Below are 16,616 nucleotides of genomic sequence, written 5' to 3' on the forward strand. Positions count from 1 at the left end.
CAATAATAAAAATATTTATAATTATCTATTTTTTAAAATGGAAGCATGTTCCATGGTCAACTAATGTGTCACTGTTCCCGTTCCTCTGAATCCTCATATGTGCCTCAGCTCAGCTTCTGAAGCCCCTTCTCCTCCCCTGGGGGACTGCCCTGAGCGCTGGCTTCATTGAAGTCTCTCCTGCCCGCTTCCCCAGCTCCTGGGCACCCGTCTACTCTAGTCCTGACCGCACCACTGTGCCAGAGAAACTGGTCTGATGCCCGAGGCCAAAGAAGGGGAGCATGCTGGGAGGACAGGGGACCCGAGGGCAGAGATGGGAGTCAGGAACCACTGGAAATAAGATGGTGTCTCTTTGTCCCTCGTCTCTCTTTCTTCATCTTTGTGAAGCAGAAGCTTCGCAATGGCAGAGAGTCCATCCTTCCCCCTTGTCTCCTGTCTCCCCAGTGCCCGGCACACAGGAAGCCTGGGGGACTTGCTGAGTGCGTGAGGTGGTCACGTGCCTGCTTCACGCTCTGTTGCCCTGCTGTGCTTCACTGCGCCAGGAGGACCCCAAATATGCTCTCCTTCCTGCAAGCAGTAAGAAGAGAGTCATCAGCTGCCCTTGGTTGTCCTCCCAAATTCCCGGGACAGAGAAGCTGGTCGGCCCGCTCAGAGTGACCAGCAGGTGTAACCCCGGTCCCACAGTGGAAGCCCCTGTGGAGGCTGTGGGTGGGGCCGGCAGACACCCCAAGGGGCCTTGGCACCCCCGGATCTCTACTGCCAGGGGAGTAGGGAAGGGAGGGGACAGGCACAAAGGCAGACCTGAGCCGCGCTGGGAGCCGAGCAGAAGCGAGAGCCTGCGGTGACAATGTTCCGATAAAAGAGACTGGAAATGACCCCAGCAGCTACGCTAATGAAGACAAGGTCGAAAGCGACTTGCTCCCTCGCAAGTGACCTCTAATCAGACTCGGTGGGTAACTTCAAGCACAGCCGCGGATCGAGAAGCTAGCCAGACGCTTGCCCTCCAGCCTCGGGCCTGGGCCTCTCTGGGCCGCGAAGGCCCAGATGCAGCGTCGCGGGGCTGGACCTGGACGCCCGTACTGCCCAGGCCGGCCGCGCCATCAGGCGGGGAGCTGGAGCGCGGCTGCCGTTCGAGGGGCCTGGCCGCCGCGCAGCCCCCCAGCGACGACCGAGGAGCGGAGCCGGGAAGCTCTGCTACGCAGGGCGACGCGAGGGGCGGCGGCGGGGCGGGGACGAGGCCGTTCGCTCCTTTCCGGGGGAGCGATCTACACGAGCCCCAGCGTGTTGGGCTGACCCCGCGCTGCGCCCCAGCCCGCCGCACACCCGAGGGGCACGCCGGGGACCCCCGCGCGCGCGCCAGTGCATCTCAATGAAGCCTGCGCTGTCCCCGGCCCACAGGCGCCGACGAATCCGGGATGCTGGCGGGCGCGGAAGGCGGCAGGGACCCGCAGGGACCAGCCCGGCAGTGACAGTGGGGACAGCAGGTGCCCACCCCGGGCCCACGCGGAGTTCGGGGACCCGCAGAGGCACTTGGGGGCCGACCCCCTGCTGCCACTTGCCACGTGCAGCCTTGGGCAAGTCATTTCACTTCTCCCAGCACTGACCTCTGGGGGAGTGTGAATCAGGTGAGACAGAGCCAGTGCTTTCATCCCGCATGTACTCTGTGCCCTGCCCTGTTTTGGGCCTTAATCTGCATTAACTAATCCCCAATACTTGCTCAGCATTGCCTACGAGGCAATGACTATTTTGCTCATTTTACAAGGATCCAGACAGGTTAGGTAACTTGCCCAAGACCACACAGCAGCGTGGGGACCCAGGCTGCTTGGTTCCGCGGCCCATGCTCCGGGCGCACATCAGCGGCCTCGCAGAGCAGGCACGGAGCGTGCAGAGCCTCTGAGCTAGTGGTGTGGCCGGGCCCCGAGAGCAGGGCGTCCACAAAATGAGCGTTAATACGTGAATGAATGTTTTGTGTCTTTGGCTACGGATTTACATCCAAATGGCATTTCGTGGGAGAGTTCTGGTAAAGTGGGATCTGAAATGACATGCAGAGGAGTAGAGTGGGGGTAAGGGAAGCAATCCTAGCCAGGCCAGGGCTGGCCACCTTTCTGCTTTACTGTCTCCTCCAATCTGGGGGTGCTGGGTGTAAGCTAGCAGAGTCTCATCACGCGTGGAGTGTTTGCAACCTGAGGTCATGTGGTCTGTAACTGGGACCATGGGCAGGAGCCCACTGTCAGGGTACTTTCAGGGTAGACACCCCCTTCCCTGTGGGGGTTGGGAAGAAGTGGGGTCTGGGAGGGGAAGGCCTCTGATGGAGTTTCAGGAGGTGGGACCCAGTGTCTGAACAGGGCAGGGAGAGAGGGTTAATGGCTGAGTCGCCCAGCAGAAGTCACCCCTGGAGAAAGGACCCAGGCCTGTGAGGCCTGGCCGGGATCAGGGTCAGATCGTGGCTGGAGGGGTTTGGGCTACCTCAGGCTAGAAGGGGTATGAGGCCCAGAGTACCTGAGCATCCTCAGAGCCAAGAGGCTGGAACCGCAGTCTGGGGCCCAGGCTGACCTGGCCCTCCCGAGGCCCCACAGGCAGAGAGTCCCAGAGCACCAGGTTCAGGTGTAGGTGGCTCCAGGGGACCTGAAGCAAGTCACTCACCCTCTGTGGCTGCAGTGTCCTCTTCTATTGATGCGGAGATCACCTGGGAGGTGGGAGGAGGAGGGAGCTCATGGAAGAGGATCAAGAGCTCCATCAGCAGAGGATGCGGCCGTCCTGTCCCCCTGGTGTCCACGCCTGTGGACTGCGGGCTCTGCAGGCCCAGAGGGGCTGCTTCCCTGGGACCTGAGAGCAGGCCTTCTAAGGGGTTCTGGCACTTTATTATTTTTTTTTAGAGAGAGGGAGAGAGAGAAAATCTTAAGCAGTCTCCACGCCCAGCACGGAGCCCAACATGGGGCTCAATTGCACAACCCTGAGACCATGACCTGAGCGGAAATTAAGAGTCAGACGCTTAACCGACTGAGCCACCCAGGTGCCCGGGTTCCAGCGCATCTTAAGCAACAGTTAAGTGTGTCTAGAACCGCACGGTCCCATGTGGCAGCCAGGAAGCCGCCTGTTAACTATTTATATTTGTAATATAAATTTATATTTATAATATATTTATATTTAAATTAGTAAAAATTAAGTGCAATTAGATGGTAACCGTCTATGGCTCGTGGCCGCCGTGCTGGGCGGTGCAGAGAGTGCGTGCCCAGCACTGCAGGACGGGGCTGCTCTAGAGGGGGGCGTTTAAAAACTACATTTCTTGAGCACTTGCTGTGTGCCCAGCACGGGGCTGAGAGCTTCCCTTGCGCCCCACGAGCAGGAACTGGCATGACCCCGGCTCTGGTTGTAGGGGAGGCTCTGAGGGTCCGTGCCTCATCCAAGGGCACCCGGCGCGTGGGTCCCGGAGCCCTGCTGCACTCCACTGCCTCCCTGGGCTTTGTCCGTCCCGTGTCCCCAGACCCCAAAACAAGGCCACCTTCTCGCCACCTCACCTTGAGGACACATAAGACCGCACCCAGCACTCTTTATTGGCTCGGCTGAGGTTCCAGGAGGTTGGGGAGGGCATTAACTTTGTTTCCCTGCAGGACGCTCCTTGCTCAGAGCCCATCAGGGGACTTTCTTGGGCAGAGGGTTAATGATCCCACTCTCTATGTATTCAAACACTGTGTATGGGTCCTGGTCCGCGTTGAGGGTGATGGTGTGCTTATAGAACTCCTCCAGCTCCAAGGAATTCCTGTAGAACAGATCCATTTTGAGCTTGACTTGCTCTTCAGTATCCTTTGGGTTCTGCAGGAGGCGGGCCTTGATTTCCATGGTTGGAGGGGGCTTGTACATGAGGTGGTACCTACGAGAGAGCGGGGGAAGCAGGTGACCTATGGTCTGGCCCGGAGGGCAGGAGAAGAAGGGGCCTTCTGTCCCACTGTTGACCCAGTTGGTCACCATGCCCACCACCAGCAAACATTTACTGCACACCCGCAGCTGGGCCCTGGTGCCCCGGAGACGCAAAGCATGTCCCTCCCCCGGGGAGGATGCAGGTCAGTGACAGGTGGACAGAATAGAATATATTAAGTCCCCAATTCCTTTCTTTCTTTCCTCCCCTTCCTTTCTCCCTTTTCTTCTTCCCTCTGAACAGTATTTATCAAGCATCTGCTATTTGTCTGGCAATATGTCTGCTCCTGGCAATGTGAGGCAAGACAGTGTTGGCTCTGTGCTCCTAGAGCTTGCAGCCGAATGGGGGAGTGGGACATCGTAACAGCGAATGTGAGCGGAGAGGACAGGAAGAGCCACAGACGGTCACTACAGGGAGGGACCCCAGGGGCAGGGCAGTGTGAAGGCCATTGGACTTGACATGGGTCAGTGAGACCGTCCCTCGGCGTAAGGATGAGAAATCAACCTGTAGTTTAGAAAAATCCTGGTGTTTCTTTCCCGGCCCTCCCCACTCCACTCCTGAGTCCCCCTACCCAGAAACGTGGCCCTGGGTGCCAGCGAGGCTGGAAGCTTCTACCTCTTTGTGATTGAGGGGACTTTCGACTGCGTTTCAGCACCAACACAGTGATTGTACTTGGTCGACCGCAGGATAAAACTCAGAATTCACCTCCTGGGACTCAGGGTGGGCGCCCCGGTGGACTGGTTCCCACGGGCATGTTTCTATAGGAGTCTCCTCGGCCGTGCGCATCACCGTGACAGCGTCTCGGGGTCGCCCACCCAATCCAGCCATGTCACATGCACGGGTCAGAACTGCTACTCGGGACAGAGTGGGCACACCTTTCGCCTCGGACGTCCGTTCCCTGGCTACTCTCCCAGGCGGGGGGTCCACGGACACTGCCCAGGGGAACCGACTGGAGGAACCCCCTTTCTAGAGTCTTCTGTCAGTGTCATGCCCAGACCCATCCTGCTGTGGCATCATCAGTCAGCTGGATGGACAGGGCAGGCTCCCCAGCAGGGCCCGGCCCCCGGAGCCCTCAGACGGCCGGCCACCTGGAGCCTGGCACCAACCTTTCTCCTGTGACAGGATCGATTCTCCTCAGGGTCAGCCGCTCAATGACAGAATCGAATGGCACATTCAGGAAAAACACCCTACGGGGAGAGAACAGCACCACGGTCAGCTGGAGGGGACCCCGGGCTGGACTCTGGGCACCTGAGACCAGGGCCAGCATCTTCCCCGCACGGGGGTGGGGCCTCAGGAGCGATCTTTCAGGGGCTCCGGGTACCAAGCTCTCCAAGGTCACCAGGGAGAGATGCAGACAGAGGCCTCCCTGCCACGGAAGCTTGGGTTAGAATCCACCTCCACCACTGACCTGCCGTGTGACCTCGGGCCACTCACACAGCCTCTCTCAGACTCAGTTTGCTCAGCTGCAAAATGGGCTAATGACAGTTGCCTGGTGTTGAAGATCCGACGGCAGGAAGCGTGTGCCACGCTTAGTGCGGGGTTTGCGCACCCTCGGCGCTCAAACGCGGCAGGTAGGGCTATAACGTCATCCCTCTCGTCATGGGACAGCCTTCCCGAAAGTTCAGGCCCCCCGCAGAGCTGGGGTTCTCAGCTCCCCCATTTTCTCCTTCACAGAGGAGCCCCGGACCCAAGGGAGCAGGGCCTTTGAAGTAAACAGCCGAGACCAGAGCCCAGCAGAAAAGACACAGAGCCCACTTCTGATAAGCCCAGTCTCTCCTAAATCCTTAGTGCAAATGGCCGAGTCCCTGCTTTTTGGCAACGGGACCCTTTTTTTAATATAAAACGTGAGGACGGGGTTCTCAGTCTAGGGTGATTTTGCCCCAAGAAGACATTTGGCAATCTATGGGACATTTGTGGTCGTCACAATGGGGGAGGTAGTGGTGGAGACAGGGAGAGGGCTCAACATCCTAGGTGTGGGACAGCCCCCGCCACAAGAGTTACCCGGCCCCAATGTCAGCGGTGCCAGGGTTGGCAGAGGGGCAGAGGCGAAGGGCACGCACTCTGGGTGCGACAGGTGGGTGGGGGTGAAGGGCCACGCGTTCACGGCGCCTGCTCACAGCTCTAATCCAGGCCCTGTCTCCTAGTGTGAAACCATCCCAGTTTGTTTTTAAAGAATTAACTTCTGGAATATTCCATTGCTCACTTACTGCTCACTCATTCATCCTTTAATTAATCCATACGTGCATTTATTGGATGCCTGCTGTACGCCAAGCATTGCAGTAAGCTCCCGAGTTTACCAGCCTGCCATGTGGAACTGAAACACAGGACTCAATGGGCTCATCATCATGGACGTCTGGGTTCGATGACCGATGTGTGCACCTCCCCCTGGGGACAACATCAGTGACAACAAGCACTCCCCGTGCGCCCGAAGCCTTGTTCGTTTCACTTCCAAGTAAGTAAACCCAGGCAAGCAGCAGCTCTAAGTGCGAGAAAAATGCACACAAATGAGATTTCTTGCCTTTGCTCTTGGGGTGGAGTCTCTTCAAGATGGCCACTCTGTCTCCTCCAAGTTAGAGAACAAAGAAGGCCTTCACCCTGGCCCAGAAATGCTGACTCGGCAGGCACCAGAGGGAGCTCAGTATTCCCCTGAGCCTGGGATCTGCTGCCTGGGGGAGCACCCGGGCCAGCGACTCCGTGCCAGCACCCTTGCAGGGCCCGTGTCCCCTAGGAATTAGAGGCAAATGGTTGACCATGTGTATTTTCTGGGAGGGGATGGGTCCATGGGTCTCAAATTCTCAAAAGGGCGCCATTTTTTAAAAAATAAATGACTTTTTAAAATTTTTAACTGAAGCATAGTTGACACACAATGTTATATGAGTTTCAGGTGCACAACATAGTGATTCAACAATTATATACACATTATGAACTGTTCCTACGGTACATGTAGTCACCACCAGAAGTTATTACAATACTATTGACTGTATTCCCTAGGCTGTATGTCTCATCCCTGGGACTTATTTATTTTATAACTGGAGGCTTGCGCCTCTCAATCCCCTCTGCCCATTTTGCCCATCCCCCACTTCCCTGGAACCCTCTGGCAACCACTGGTTTGTTCTCTGTAGTTATGAGTCTGTTTCTGGGTTTTGTTTGTTCATTCATTTGTTTTGTTTTCTTTTGTTTAGATTCCACACGTGAGTGAGATAATATGGTATTTGTCTTTCTCTGACCTATTTCACTTAGCCTCCTTCCTTCTAGGTCCATCCGGTTGTCATGAATGGCAGAGTTTCCTTCTTTTTTCTGGCTGAGTAATATTCCATAGTGTATCTATACACCATGTCTTCTTTATCCAGGCATCTACTGATGGACACTTGGGCTGTCTTCAGGTAAATACCCAGAAGTAGAACGACTGGGTCCTCTGGTAGTTCTATTTTTAACTTTTTAAAGAATTTCCATTCTGTTTTCCAGAGTGGCCATGCCAGTGCACATTCCCACCAACAGTGCACGAGGGGACCCCTTTCTCCGCATCCTTGCCAACACCTATTGTTTCTTGTGTTTTTGATTTTAGCCATAATGACAGGTGTGAGGTGGTATCTCCTTGTGGTTTTGATTTGTATTTCTCTGATGATGAGTGATGTTGAGCATCTGTTCATATGTCTGTCCACCATCTGGCTGTCTTCTTCGCAAAAATGTCTGTTCAGGTCCTCTGCTCATTTTTAATCGGATTATTTGTTTCTGTAGTATTGAGTTGTGGGAGTTCTTTAGACATCTTGGATATTAAGAAGGGCTGCCAATTCTTTTTTTTATTTATTTACTTGAGAGAGAAAGAGAGAGAGAGAGAGCAGGGGAGGGGCAGAGGGAAAGAATCTCCAGCAGACTCCCTGCTGAGCGGGGCTGGATCTCATGACCCAGAGATCATGACCTGAGCTGAAATCAAGAGTCGGTCCCTTAACTGATTGAGCCACCCTGGTGCCCTGAAGGGGTGCCAATTTCTTTTTTAAAGATTTTATTTATTTGAGAGAGAAAGAGCACGAGTGAGAGGGAGCACAAATGGGGGGGGGAGAAGCAGACTCCCCATTGAGCAGGGGGACTGATATGGGGCTTGATCCCAGAACCCTGGGATCACGACCCAAGCCAAAGGCAGATGGTTAATTGACTGAACCACCCAGGCACCCCGAGGGGTACCAATCCTTCAAGATGGTTCTGAGTCACTGATGTGAGTCAAAGCCTCCTGTTTTACTGACATGAAGGACATGCTACGGCCGACTGAGAAGAGGGCACAGGGGACTGCTCCACATGCCGCACGAGGACACTTGCTGCTTCCCTGGGCTTATCGATGTCTGCCAATGGTCCTGATTTCCCTTGGGAGCCACCCTGGTCCTCTCTCATCCCTGTGCCATGTTTGAAGTTAACTCACCCCAGGGCTGCAGGGCTGCGTGTGAGGAAGGCCCAGGTGTGGCCAATCTGACTGCTGGTTCCTCCTGCCCACAGGAACTGGATCAGTATGCAAGTTGATCCAAGCCAGACCAATGAGAGGCTGCACCATGGCTTTCTAGAAAGGAGCTTCCTTTTTGCTGGGGCTGCAAAGCTGATGGTATGGGACCTGGGGCTGCCTGGGGCCTGCACCCAGAGAGAGCCTACCTGAGAATGAAGCCCTCCCCGAGAGAGAGGAGAGACACTGTTTGGGGCCCTGGATCAAGCTATACCTGAAGCTGACACACCTCTCACTGTTTCTCTGACATGAATATATAAACCTCTTCTTTTGCTTAAGCTGGTTTGAGCTGGGTTTCCTGCAGTTGTCCCCCAAAGGACACCTAATACTCCTAGTCTCTTCGATGCCACTTGCTTCTGGAAAATGTGTAAATTTTTTAAAAATGTGAGTCCCTGAGCCAAACGCTCTCTCTCCTTCAAGGCAAATTCTCCCCCTGCCTTTCTTCTCTCTGCCTCACTTTGCCCACACTGTTTGCTTAGGTTTGCTTCTGCCCAGCGGCCAAGAAGCCCCTCGCTGGTTCCTGATGAAAGCCGCAGCTGTCCCTCTGCAGAGCGAGCACTGTGGTTTCCCCTGCAGCCTGGGGGGCCAGGAGCCATGAAAACCCACTTCTTCCCGGCACACGTTCTTGATAATGATTTCCGTTCACAATGTGCTGCAAAGTAACAGCCACCAAATAAAACATGCGAGATCGGGGAGCGTCTGAACACGGGAGCACAGGTGTTTCAACGAGCTTTTATCCCTTGCGCTCCAAACACGCCGGGCCCCCCTTCCCACCCCCGAGACTTGCGAGACCCAACAGCAACACCAAAACACGGCTGTCACCGCGGCTGGCGGCTGGCGGCGCCGCTCTGGATGCCGACGCCAGTAGAAAGGAAGCCAGTTTGGAAATCCCTGATAATTGATGCTGTTTCATAAACAAACAAGCCCCAATTGAAAGATTTTTAACCCAGCATATCAAGACTGCTTGTCGTCATTCAAGGGAATGGCTCGTGAAAGGCTGGCAAGATCAGAAGCACAAGGACACCAAATCGGTACTTGAAACACGTCTCTGGGAAAAGCCTCACTGGAGAAGGAGCTGTGCTTCCATGCTGGAAGCTTCTGGTTCGCCAGGCTCCTGGAGCCACGGTGCCAGAGCCGGGTGGCGGGGTGGAGTGGGGAGCCCGGGCAGCTCTGCAGAGAGGCAGTCCTGTGTGTGCCTCGCCTGGCCAGGGTCTTGCATTCTGCTGCTCATTTCCAGGCACACAGCCAGGAGAGGGAGAACGGAGACAGCAAAGACAGCCAAGGATACCTACAGCAGGGTGGCGGGCAGCAGCAGCCCTGCAGGGGGCATGGGGGAGCTAGGACTCACCAGGGGCAGGGGCTGCACCTGCTTGGGGGCTTGCAGAGCTTCAGGCCGGTGGAGGCCTCCTGGGAGGCCTCTACTCCCTCACTACGCAAGGTGGGGTCCCCGATGAGCAGCACGAGCACCACCTAGGAGCCCAGGACCGCCGACCACCCACCCACTGACTTGGGAGTCTACATTTTTACAAGATCCACAGTGACTCATACACACAACCAGGTTGAAGAACTGCTGCCCCCTTTCCATGTTTCCAAGATGTGTCTGGTGTTGAGAATCATCGGGAGGACTTGTCTGAAATACAGATTCTGGGCACCCCTCTCAGAGCTACCAAACCAAAACCTCCAGGGAAGGGGCTGGGGGACCCGTATTTGTAAATCAGCAGCTCAGGTGACTCGAGTGCTCAAGCAGGGATGGGAACCACGGCTCTAATCCCAGGTGTCACCCCTGGCCACACCCTGGAACCATCAGAGCAGCTTCGAGAATACTGGGGCCTGGTCCCCGCCCCCCTAGAGATTCAGCTAGAATTGGCCCAAGGTGAGGCGTGGGAATGGAGATTTTTAAAACCTCCCCAAGCAACTACAGTGTAGTCAAGGCTGAGAACCAGCACTCTGATCCTATCTGCTCAGTGTACAAAAGGGGGAAACTGAGTCCCAGAGAGGTCAGGCCTCATACTCCGTCACCCAGGGCATTGGTGCCTGATACCCAATGGCAGCTGGGATCTCTTGACACCCTCTGGCCATGCTGCCTAGGGCTCTGTTTGGGGAGCAAAGAAAGCCATCTTTCTCAAAAGACCAGAAGCTTACCACCTGCTCTAGAGCTAAATTCTATGGAACTTTCTCTGGATCCACGCATGGATTTGGTAAATGAGAGCTATGATATACAATAACTGACTTTAAATAAATATGGCGTCCACTACTGCAGAGAGGCAGGGCCCTGCCCTTATTAACCTCTTGATTTCAAGCAATAAGCCTCCACTAGGGGCAAAACTCTATACAAAGCACCATGATATAACTACAGTGAGATACCACTTCACACTCATTTGGAAGGCTATTAGAAAAAACCCAGCAAATAACAAGTGTTGGCGAGGATACAGAGAAAGTGGAACGCTTGTGCATTGCTAGTGGGAAGGTAAAATGGTGTATCCACTGTGGAAAAGGCTATGGTGGTTCCTCGAAAAAGTAAACATAGGACCCTATGATTCAGCTAGTCCACTTCTGAGTGTATATCCAAAATGAGGGAAAGTGGGCACTGGAACAGACATTTGCCTACCCAAGTTCACAGAGGCATTATTCACAGTAGCCGAAAGGTGGTAATACCCCAGACGTCCAGCAATGGTTGACTAGATAAACAAAATGTGGTGTATACACACAATAAAGTATTATTCAGCCTTAAAAGGGAAAGAAATCCTGACACCTGCTACAATGTGGATGAACCTTGAAGGCATTACACTAAGTGAAATGTCAGACACAAAAGGATGACTATTGTTTCGTTCCATTTCTGTGAGGTATGTAGAGGAATCGAATTCACAGAGACAGAACATAGAATGGTGAGCACCAGGGGATGGGGGTTGGGATGGGGAGTTAGTGTTTAATGGGGACAGAATTTCAGTTGAGGAAGATGAAAGAAGTTCTGGGGATGGATGGTGGTGAGGCCGCACAACACTGTGAATGTACTTACTGCTATCGGACCGTATACTTAAAAATGGCTAAAAGAGTAAATTTTACATTAAGTATATTTTATCTCAATAAAAAATAAGTGCTATGGTGTAGTTTATACACATGATGGTGAAGGCAGGGGGAGGGGTGGTTCTCTGGCCTTGAATAAGCTTACAATTCAATGAGGTTCTTAATATACACATGTGTACAAATAAATGGATAGACCAAAGAATATGAACCATAGGATAGTACTAATTCTAAACTAACTATAATGCCAATGCTACACAAACGTTAAGAAAACAGAGAAGGAGAGAATAGAATTTACTTTATTAAGCAGCCTTTCTCTGATACCCAAAACCAGACAGAGACTCTATGGGAAATCATAGACCAATATCACTCAAGAATATGGAAGCAAAAACACTCAATAAAATGTTAACAAACTGAATCTAGCAATATATAAAAATAATAATACATTACAACTAAGTGTGGTTTTGCCTGGGAATGAAAGTCAAAACATTCAAAAATCAATCAGTGTACTCTACCCTACTATATTAAAGAAGAAAAACTATACAATCATCTTAACAGATGCAGGAAAAGCATTTAACAAGATTTTACATCAATTCCTGATAAATACTCTAAGCGAAGTAGAAATAGATGGTAACTTCTGCAACCCAATAAAGGATATTTACAAAAAAACTACAGGTAACATCATATTTAATGGTGAAAGACTGAATGCTTTCCCCTAAGACTGGGAACAAGGCAAGATTTGTTCATCCTCACCACTCCTATTCAGCATCATACCAGAAATCCTGGTTAATGCAATATGACAAGAAAAGGGAATAACGTGCATACAAATTGAAAGGGAAGAAATAAAATGTCTCTATTTGTAGATGACATAATCATCTAAATAGAAGTACCAAAGAATCTTCAAAAAGGTTACTATAATAAGTATGTTTAGTGAATTCACAGGATACAAAATCAATGTACAAAAAATAAATTGACTTTCAAGGTACCAGCAACAAACAACTGGGGTGGTTCAGTCAGTTAAGCATCTGCCTTCAGCTCAGGTCATGATCTCAGTGTCCTGGGATCAAGCCCCACATCAGGCTCCCTGCTCAGTGGAGAGACTGCTTCTCTCTCTCCCTCTGCCCCTCCTCCCTCGTTCTCTCTCTCAAATAAATAAATCTCTTTTTTAAAAAGTACCATTTACAATAGTATAAAAATGAAATACATGTAAAGCTAACAAAATAAGTTCTGTGTGCAGAAAATGACAAAACACTGATGAAAGAAATCAGATTTAACTAAATGGGGAGTTATACCATATCCATGGACTCAGAGATTCGATATTGTTAAAATGTTAATCCTCCCCAAATTATAGATTCGGTGCAATTCCCACCAAAATTCCAACAAGGTTTTTCGAAGATTCTACACAAGTTAACTCTCAAAGTTATATGGGGAGTGTTTCTGGAAGAGAACTGTATTCAGTAAAACGATGTGGAAAGAGAACAAATTGATTTCAAGGCTTACTACAAAGCTACAGTAGTCAGGATAATAAGAGTGTTAGTGAAAGGTTCGACACACAGATTAAAGGAGCAGAACAGAGCCCAGTAATAGACTCTCACCAATATGGCCAATTACTTTTCAGCAAAGGTGCCAACACAACACAACTGTGGAACTCCTCCTTCCGCAGTTCTTTCAGAGCCTGGAGGGGGGCGCTGAGCCCACTGGGAGGCAGTGGTGCTCTCCCAGCTTTCCGTGAAGACCTGGCCTCAGCCTCTTTTGGGGGCTGGGACACTCGCAGAGCTCACTCTTCTGTGTATGGTGCAGCAGCTCTCGGGCTTCAGTATCATCGAGGGGTCTTCCCTCTGGGGGATCTTTGCAACGGCCACCACTGATGCAGGGAACCAGAGAGAATGCAAAACGACAGCACGCATCAACACTTGGGATGGTCTGCTCATCTTTAACGAGATGTGTGCACGTGATGTCCAGAGAGGTCACGCAACATTGAAGCTGTTTCAAAACAGTCCTCGGACGACGGCAGCCCGTGGGGCGCTCGTAGGGCACAAAACGGGAGTGACTACTTTTTACGGACTTGTCAGGACAAGACCTCCTTCTAGTCTAAGGGCGGAGAGAGGCAGCATCCGTGTCTATAGACAACTGCTTCGGGGGCTGGGGAGAAGGAGCAAGTGAATCATGCATAGACTATCAAAAATCTAAAAAAAAATGGAAGTTGGGTCACCTGCAGGAGGATTCACACCTCAGAACACATGAGGCCTGAGCTGTCTGAGGATAGGTGCTGGGGCTGCCTTGTCTGCAACCTTTGTGCAGGACATGTGCTAAGGGCCAGATAAGCATGCAGTGAGCGGGCGGATGTTGGCCGCGATGCCAGGGGAGGCCTGACAGAGAAGCACCCCAGCATGGGGACCGGCCCCCCGGTCCTGAGCCACAGGTGCAGGCCGCAGGTCCCCATCAAAGCTGTTGTGAGATGTGCGCCGGAGAGAGTTTGGACACACACCCTCCCCGGCGTCTGGAACAGGCCATGGCCAGAGCTGTACAATTTTCGCTCTGTGTATTTTTTACTCTGACATGTGTCCAATTTGAACACGAAAGGCCAGACATCTCCACCTCATTTGAAAACCCATGCATCGTGCCTCCTGGCCTCAGGCCTCCTGGCCTCAGGTGGCAGCTGCAGGCTGCCCTCACTTCCCACTCCCCACTCCTTCAAAAAAGAGGCTCCTGCTGGCCATTTCTTGTTTAAAACTGTGCATAATTGATAATGGCAAATCTACCCTGGCTGGGTCTAAAATCTCTCCAGGGGCAAGAGGAACACTCTCGAGGACTGTCATTAACTGGTAAATTAGCGAGCTCGCCTGGCAGCTTACCAAGCGCCGCACAAAACGCGGCAGTCTGGTTTGAGGAGAAGGACCCAGGGATCAAATTCCTGCATAATCGGGCTCCATTTTAAAGTTGTCTTAAAATTTCTGCCTCCTTCTCCACTGGGAAGAAAGAGAGTAATTCCTTTGCAAACCGCCACCCAGACGCTCCCTCGACAATTGTGAAATGCAAATCACGCGAAGCCAGAAAGTTCAGCAAACTTTTCCCAAAGAGAAAGGCGAATGAGCCGAAGGTAAAAATGACAGGAGGCGAGTGGAAGGCTAGCAAGAGCAGCAGGACAAGACGGGCCTGGGTGCGCCAGGCCAGGACACCCTCCGTGCCAGCGACTGCAGGCAGGCCCCAGGTCCAAACTCGTGCCCAAACTCATCCCCGACTCTGCGCACCCACCCGGGCCACCCGCGCCCACACCCCAGCCAGCCAGCCACCCGCTCCAGGTGCGGCCACACGGGTCCACGAGTGTGCTCCGGGTCCACACAGATCACTCCCGTCTCCCCTGGCCGCCCTTTAGCTCCGGGTCTGTGTTTGAGGGGGGCCTGGCTCACGACCCAGCTGGTCTCCTCTGTGCGCTCATGACACGAAGTTCCTGAATGTTCCTGGAAACCCACCATCTTCCTCGGGCACTGGCTGACCACACCATACCTTCTAGCTTGTACCCAGAGCGTTCGCTTGTGGCTACACCAAACACCTGCTGGCTCAGGGCCCCTCTGACAGCGGGAACATTGGTCAACACTGATCGGCACCGAAGTCCACCAGTGTGGACACCGGTCCAGATCCACTGGTCAGCAGCAGTCCCGAAAGAACATCCGAGCCGGAGGACACTCTGTCAGTGCCCCGTGGCGTGGCTGACACATGGGTGCTCCATCAGATCTCCCTTTAAGAAAGAATCTGCGGCTCAGCTGTAAGGAGTGCGGTCCGCTGACAGCCTCCAGCTGTAAATATCTCCAGGGACTCGAGCCCTGTGTCCATGTTTCTGACATATTTACTGAGATATAATTCACCCCTTGAAAGTGTACAATGTAATGATTTTTACCATATTCACAGAGTTGTGCGACCATCAGCACGATCTAAGTTTAAGGCATTTTCATCACCTGCAAAGGGAACACTCTGCCCACAGGCAGTCCTTTCCGTTCCCCTCCCTGAGCCCCTGGATTCTGGTCTACTGATTTGCCTATTTTGGACATTTCATATAAATACAACCATACCATATGCGGCCTTCCAAGTCTTCATTTAGGAGACTACAGAAAAGAAGAGGAGTACCCCACAAGGTTATTTCACGGATTAAACACAATAATCCATATAAGGCATATAATGCATACTAATAACAGAATATCCACGTGGGCCTGCAGGCCTAGAACCTTCCATGCAGCCTAATGTTCCCAATATTCACCCGCACCATAGCGCACATCAGAGCCTCATTCCCTCTTATGACCAAGTGGTGTTCCATTGTATGGGCAATCCTCATTTTGTTTAGCCTTTCACCAGCTGATGGACGTTTTAACCCAAGCTTCTGAACAAGGTCATACTGTTCTGGGCCTGGCTGTCCTGCCCAGTGCAGCCACCCTCAGTGGGTGAGCCTTGCTCTGGAGCTCCCTGCTAGGTTGGGCTGGCCTCCTGACCCCACGGCTCCCCGGCCCCTCATGGCTGATTTTATGTATCAAGTTGAATGGGTCACAGGGTACCAGATATTTGGTCAAATATTTTTCTGGGTGTAGCTGTGAGAGTGTTTTGGAGATTAACATTTACATTGCTGAACAGAAGGAAGCAGACTGCCTTCCTGCTGTGGGTGGGCCTCATCCAATCAGTTGAAGGCATGAATAGAACAAAAAGCTGACCTTCCCCTGAATAAGGGAGAATTCCTCCTCTCTAATGGCCTTCAAGTGGGGATAAGGGCTTCTTCAGATCTAATGAGGTGGGGGTGGGATCAACATTTATGCAACCTCATCCTCAAGGCTCGTGGGACCCCGCTTCAGACTCCTTCAAATCAAAGTCGTCCTGTCTTCTGGCTCTTCCTGGGTCTCAAGCCTTCCAGCTTTTGCTAACTCACCCCAAGATCTTGGGAGTTGCCAGTCTCTATATTGCATGAGCCAAGTCCCTATAATAAATCTTTTTTCTCTGTATACAATACACATCCTATTGGTTCTGTTTCTCTGGAGAACCCGACACAGTAGCCGAGCAGGGGTTCAAACCCAGGCAGCCCGCTCTGGTCCGTGCAGCTGACTGCCTCAATCTGTTGTGAATTTGCTAAATGAGGAGGAAAGAAAGAAGGAAGGAAGGAAGGGACGGAGGGAGGAAGGAAGGGAAGGGGATAGGTAGGTCTTGGCCTCC

The 16,616-nt window shown here is 52.3% G+C and overlaps 1 protein-coding gene across 7 annotated transcripts in view; it reads right to left on the reverse strand.

Moving 5' to 3' along the window:
• Positions 1–3,530: 3,530 nt before the first annotated feature.
• The window catches only part of AK8 (adenylate kinase 8), a 116,686-nt gene continuing 103,600 nt past the window's right edge, over positions 3,531–16,616 (reverse strand). For all 7 annotated transcript variants that reach the window (XM_036107852.2, XM_036107859.2, XM_078061972.1 and 4 more), the window contains 2 exons: positions 5,020–5,100; positions 3,531–3,868 (listed from right to left, as the gene is read on the reverse strand). In XM_036107852.2, coding sequence (XP_035963745.2) covers positions 3,631–3,868; positions 5,020–5,100 — 319 coding nt within the window. In that variant the 3' untranslated portion in view covers positions 3,531–3,630. The remainder of the gene's footprint in view (positions 3,869–5,019; positions 5,101–16,616) is intronic.

The sequence above is a fragment of the Halichoerus grypus genome, chromosome 14, assembly GCF_964656455.1.
Source record: "Halichoerus grypus chromosome 14, mHalGry1.hap1.1, whole genome shotgun sequence".
Taxonomy (NCBI): domain Eukaryota; kingdom Metazoa; phylum Chordata; class Mammalia; order Carnivora; family Phocidae; genus Halichoerus; species Halichoerus grypus.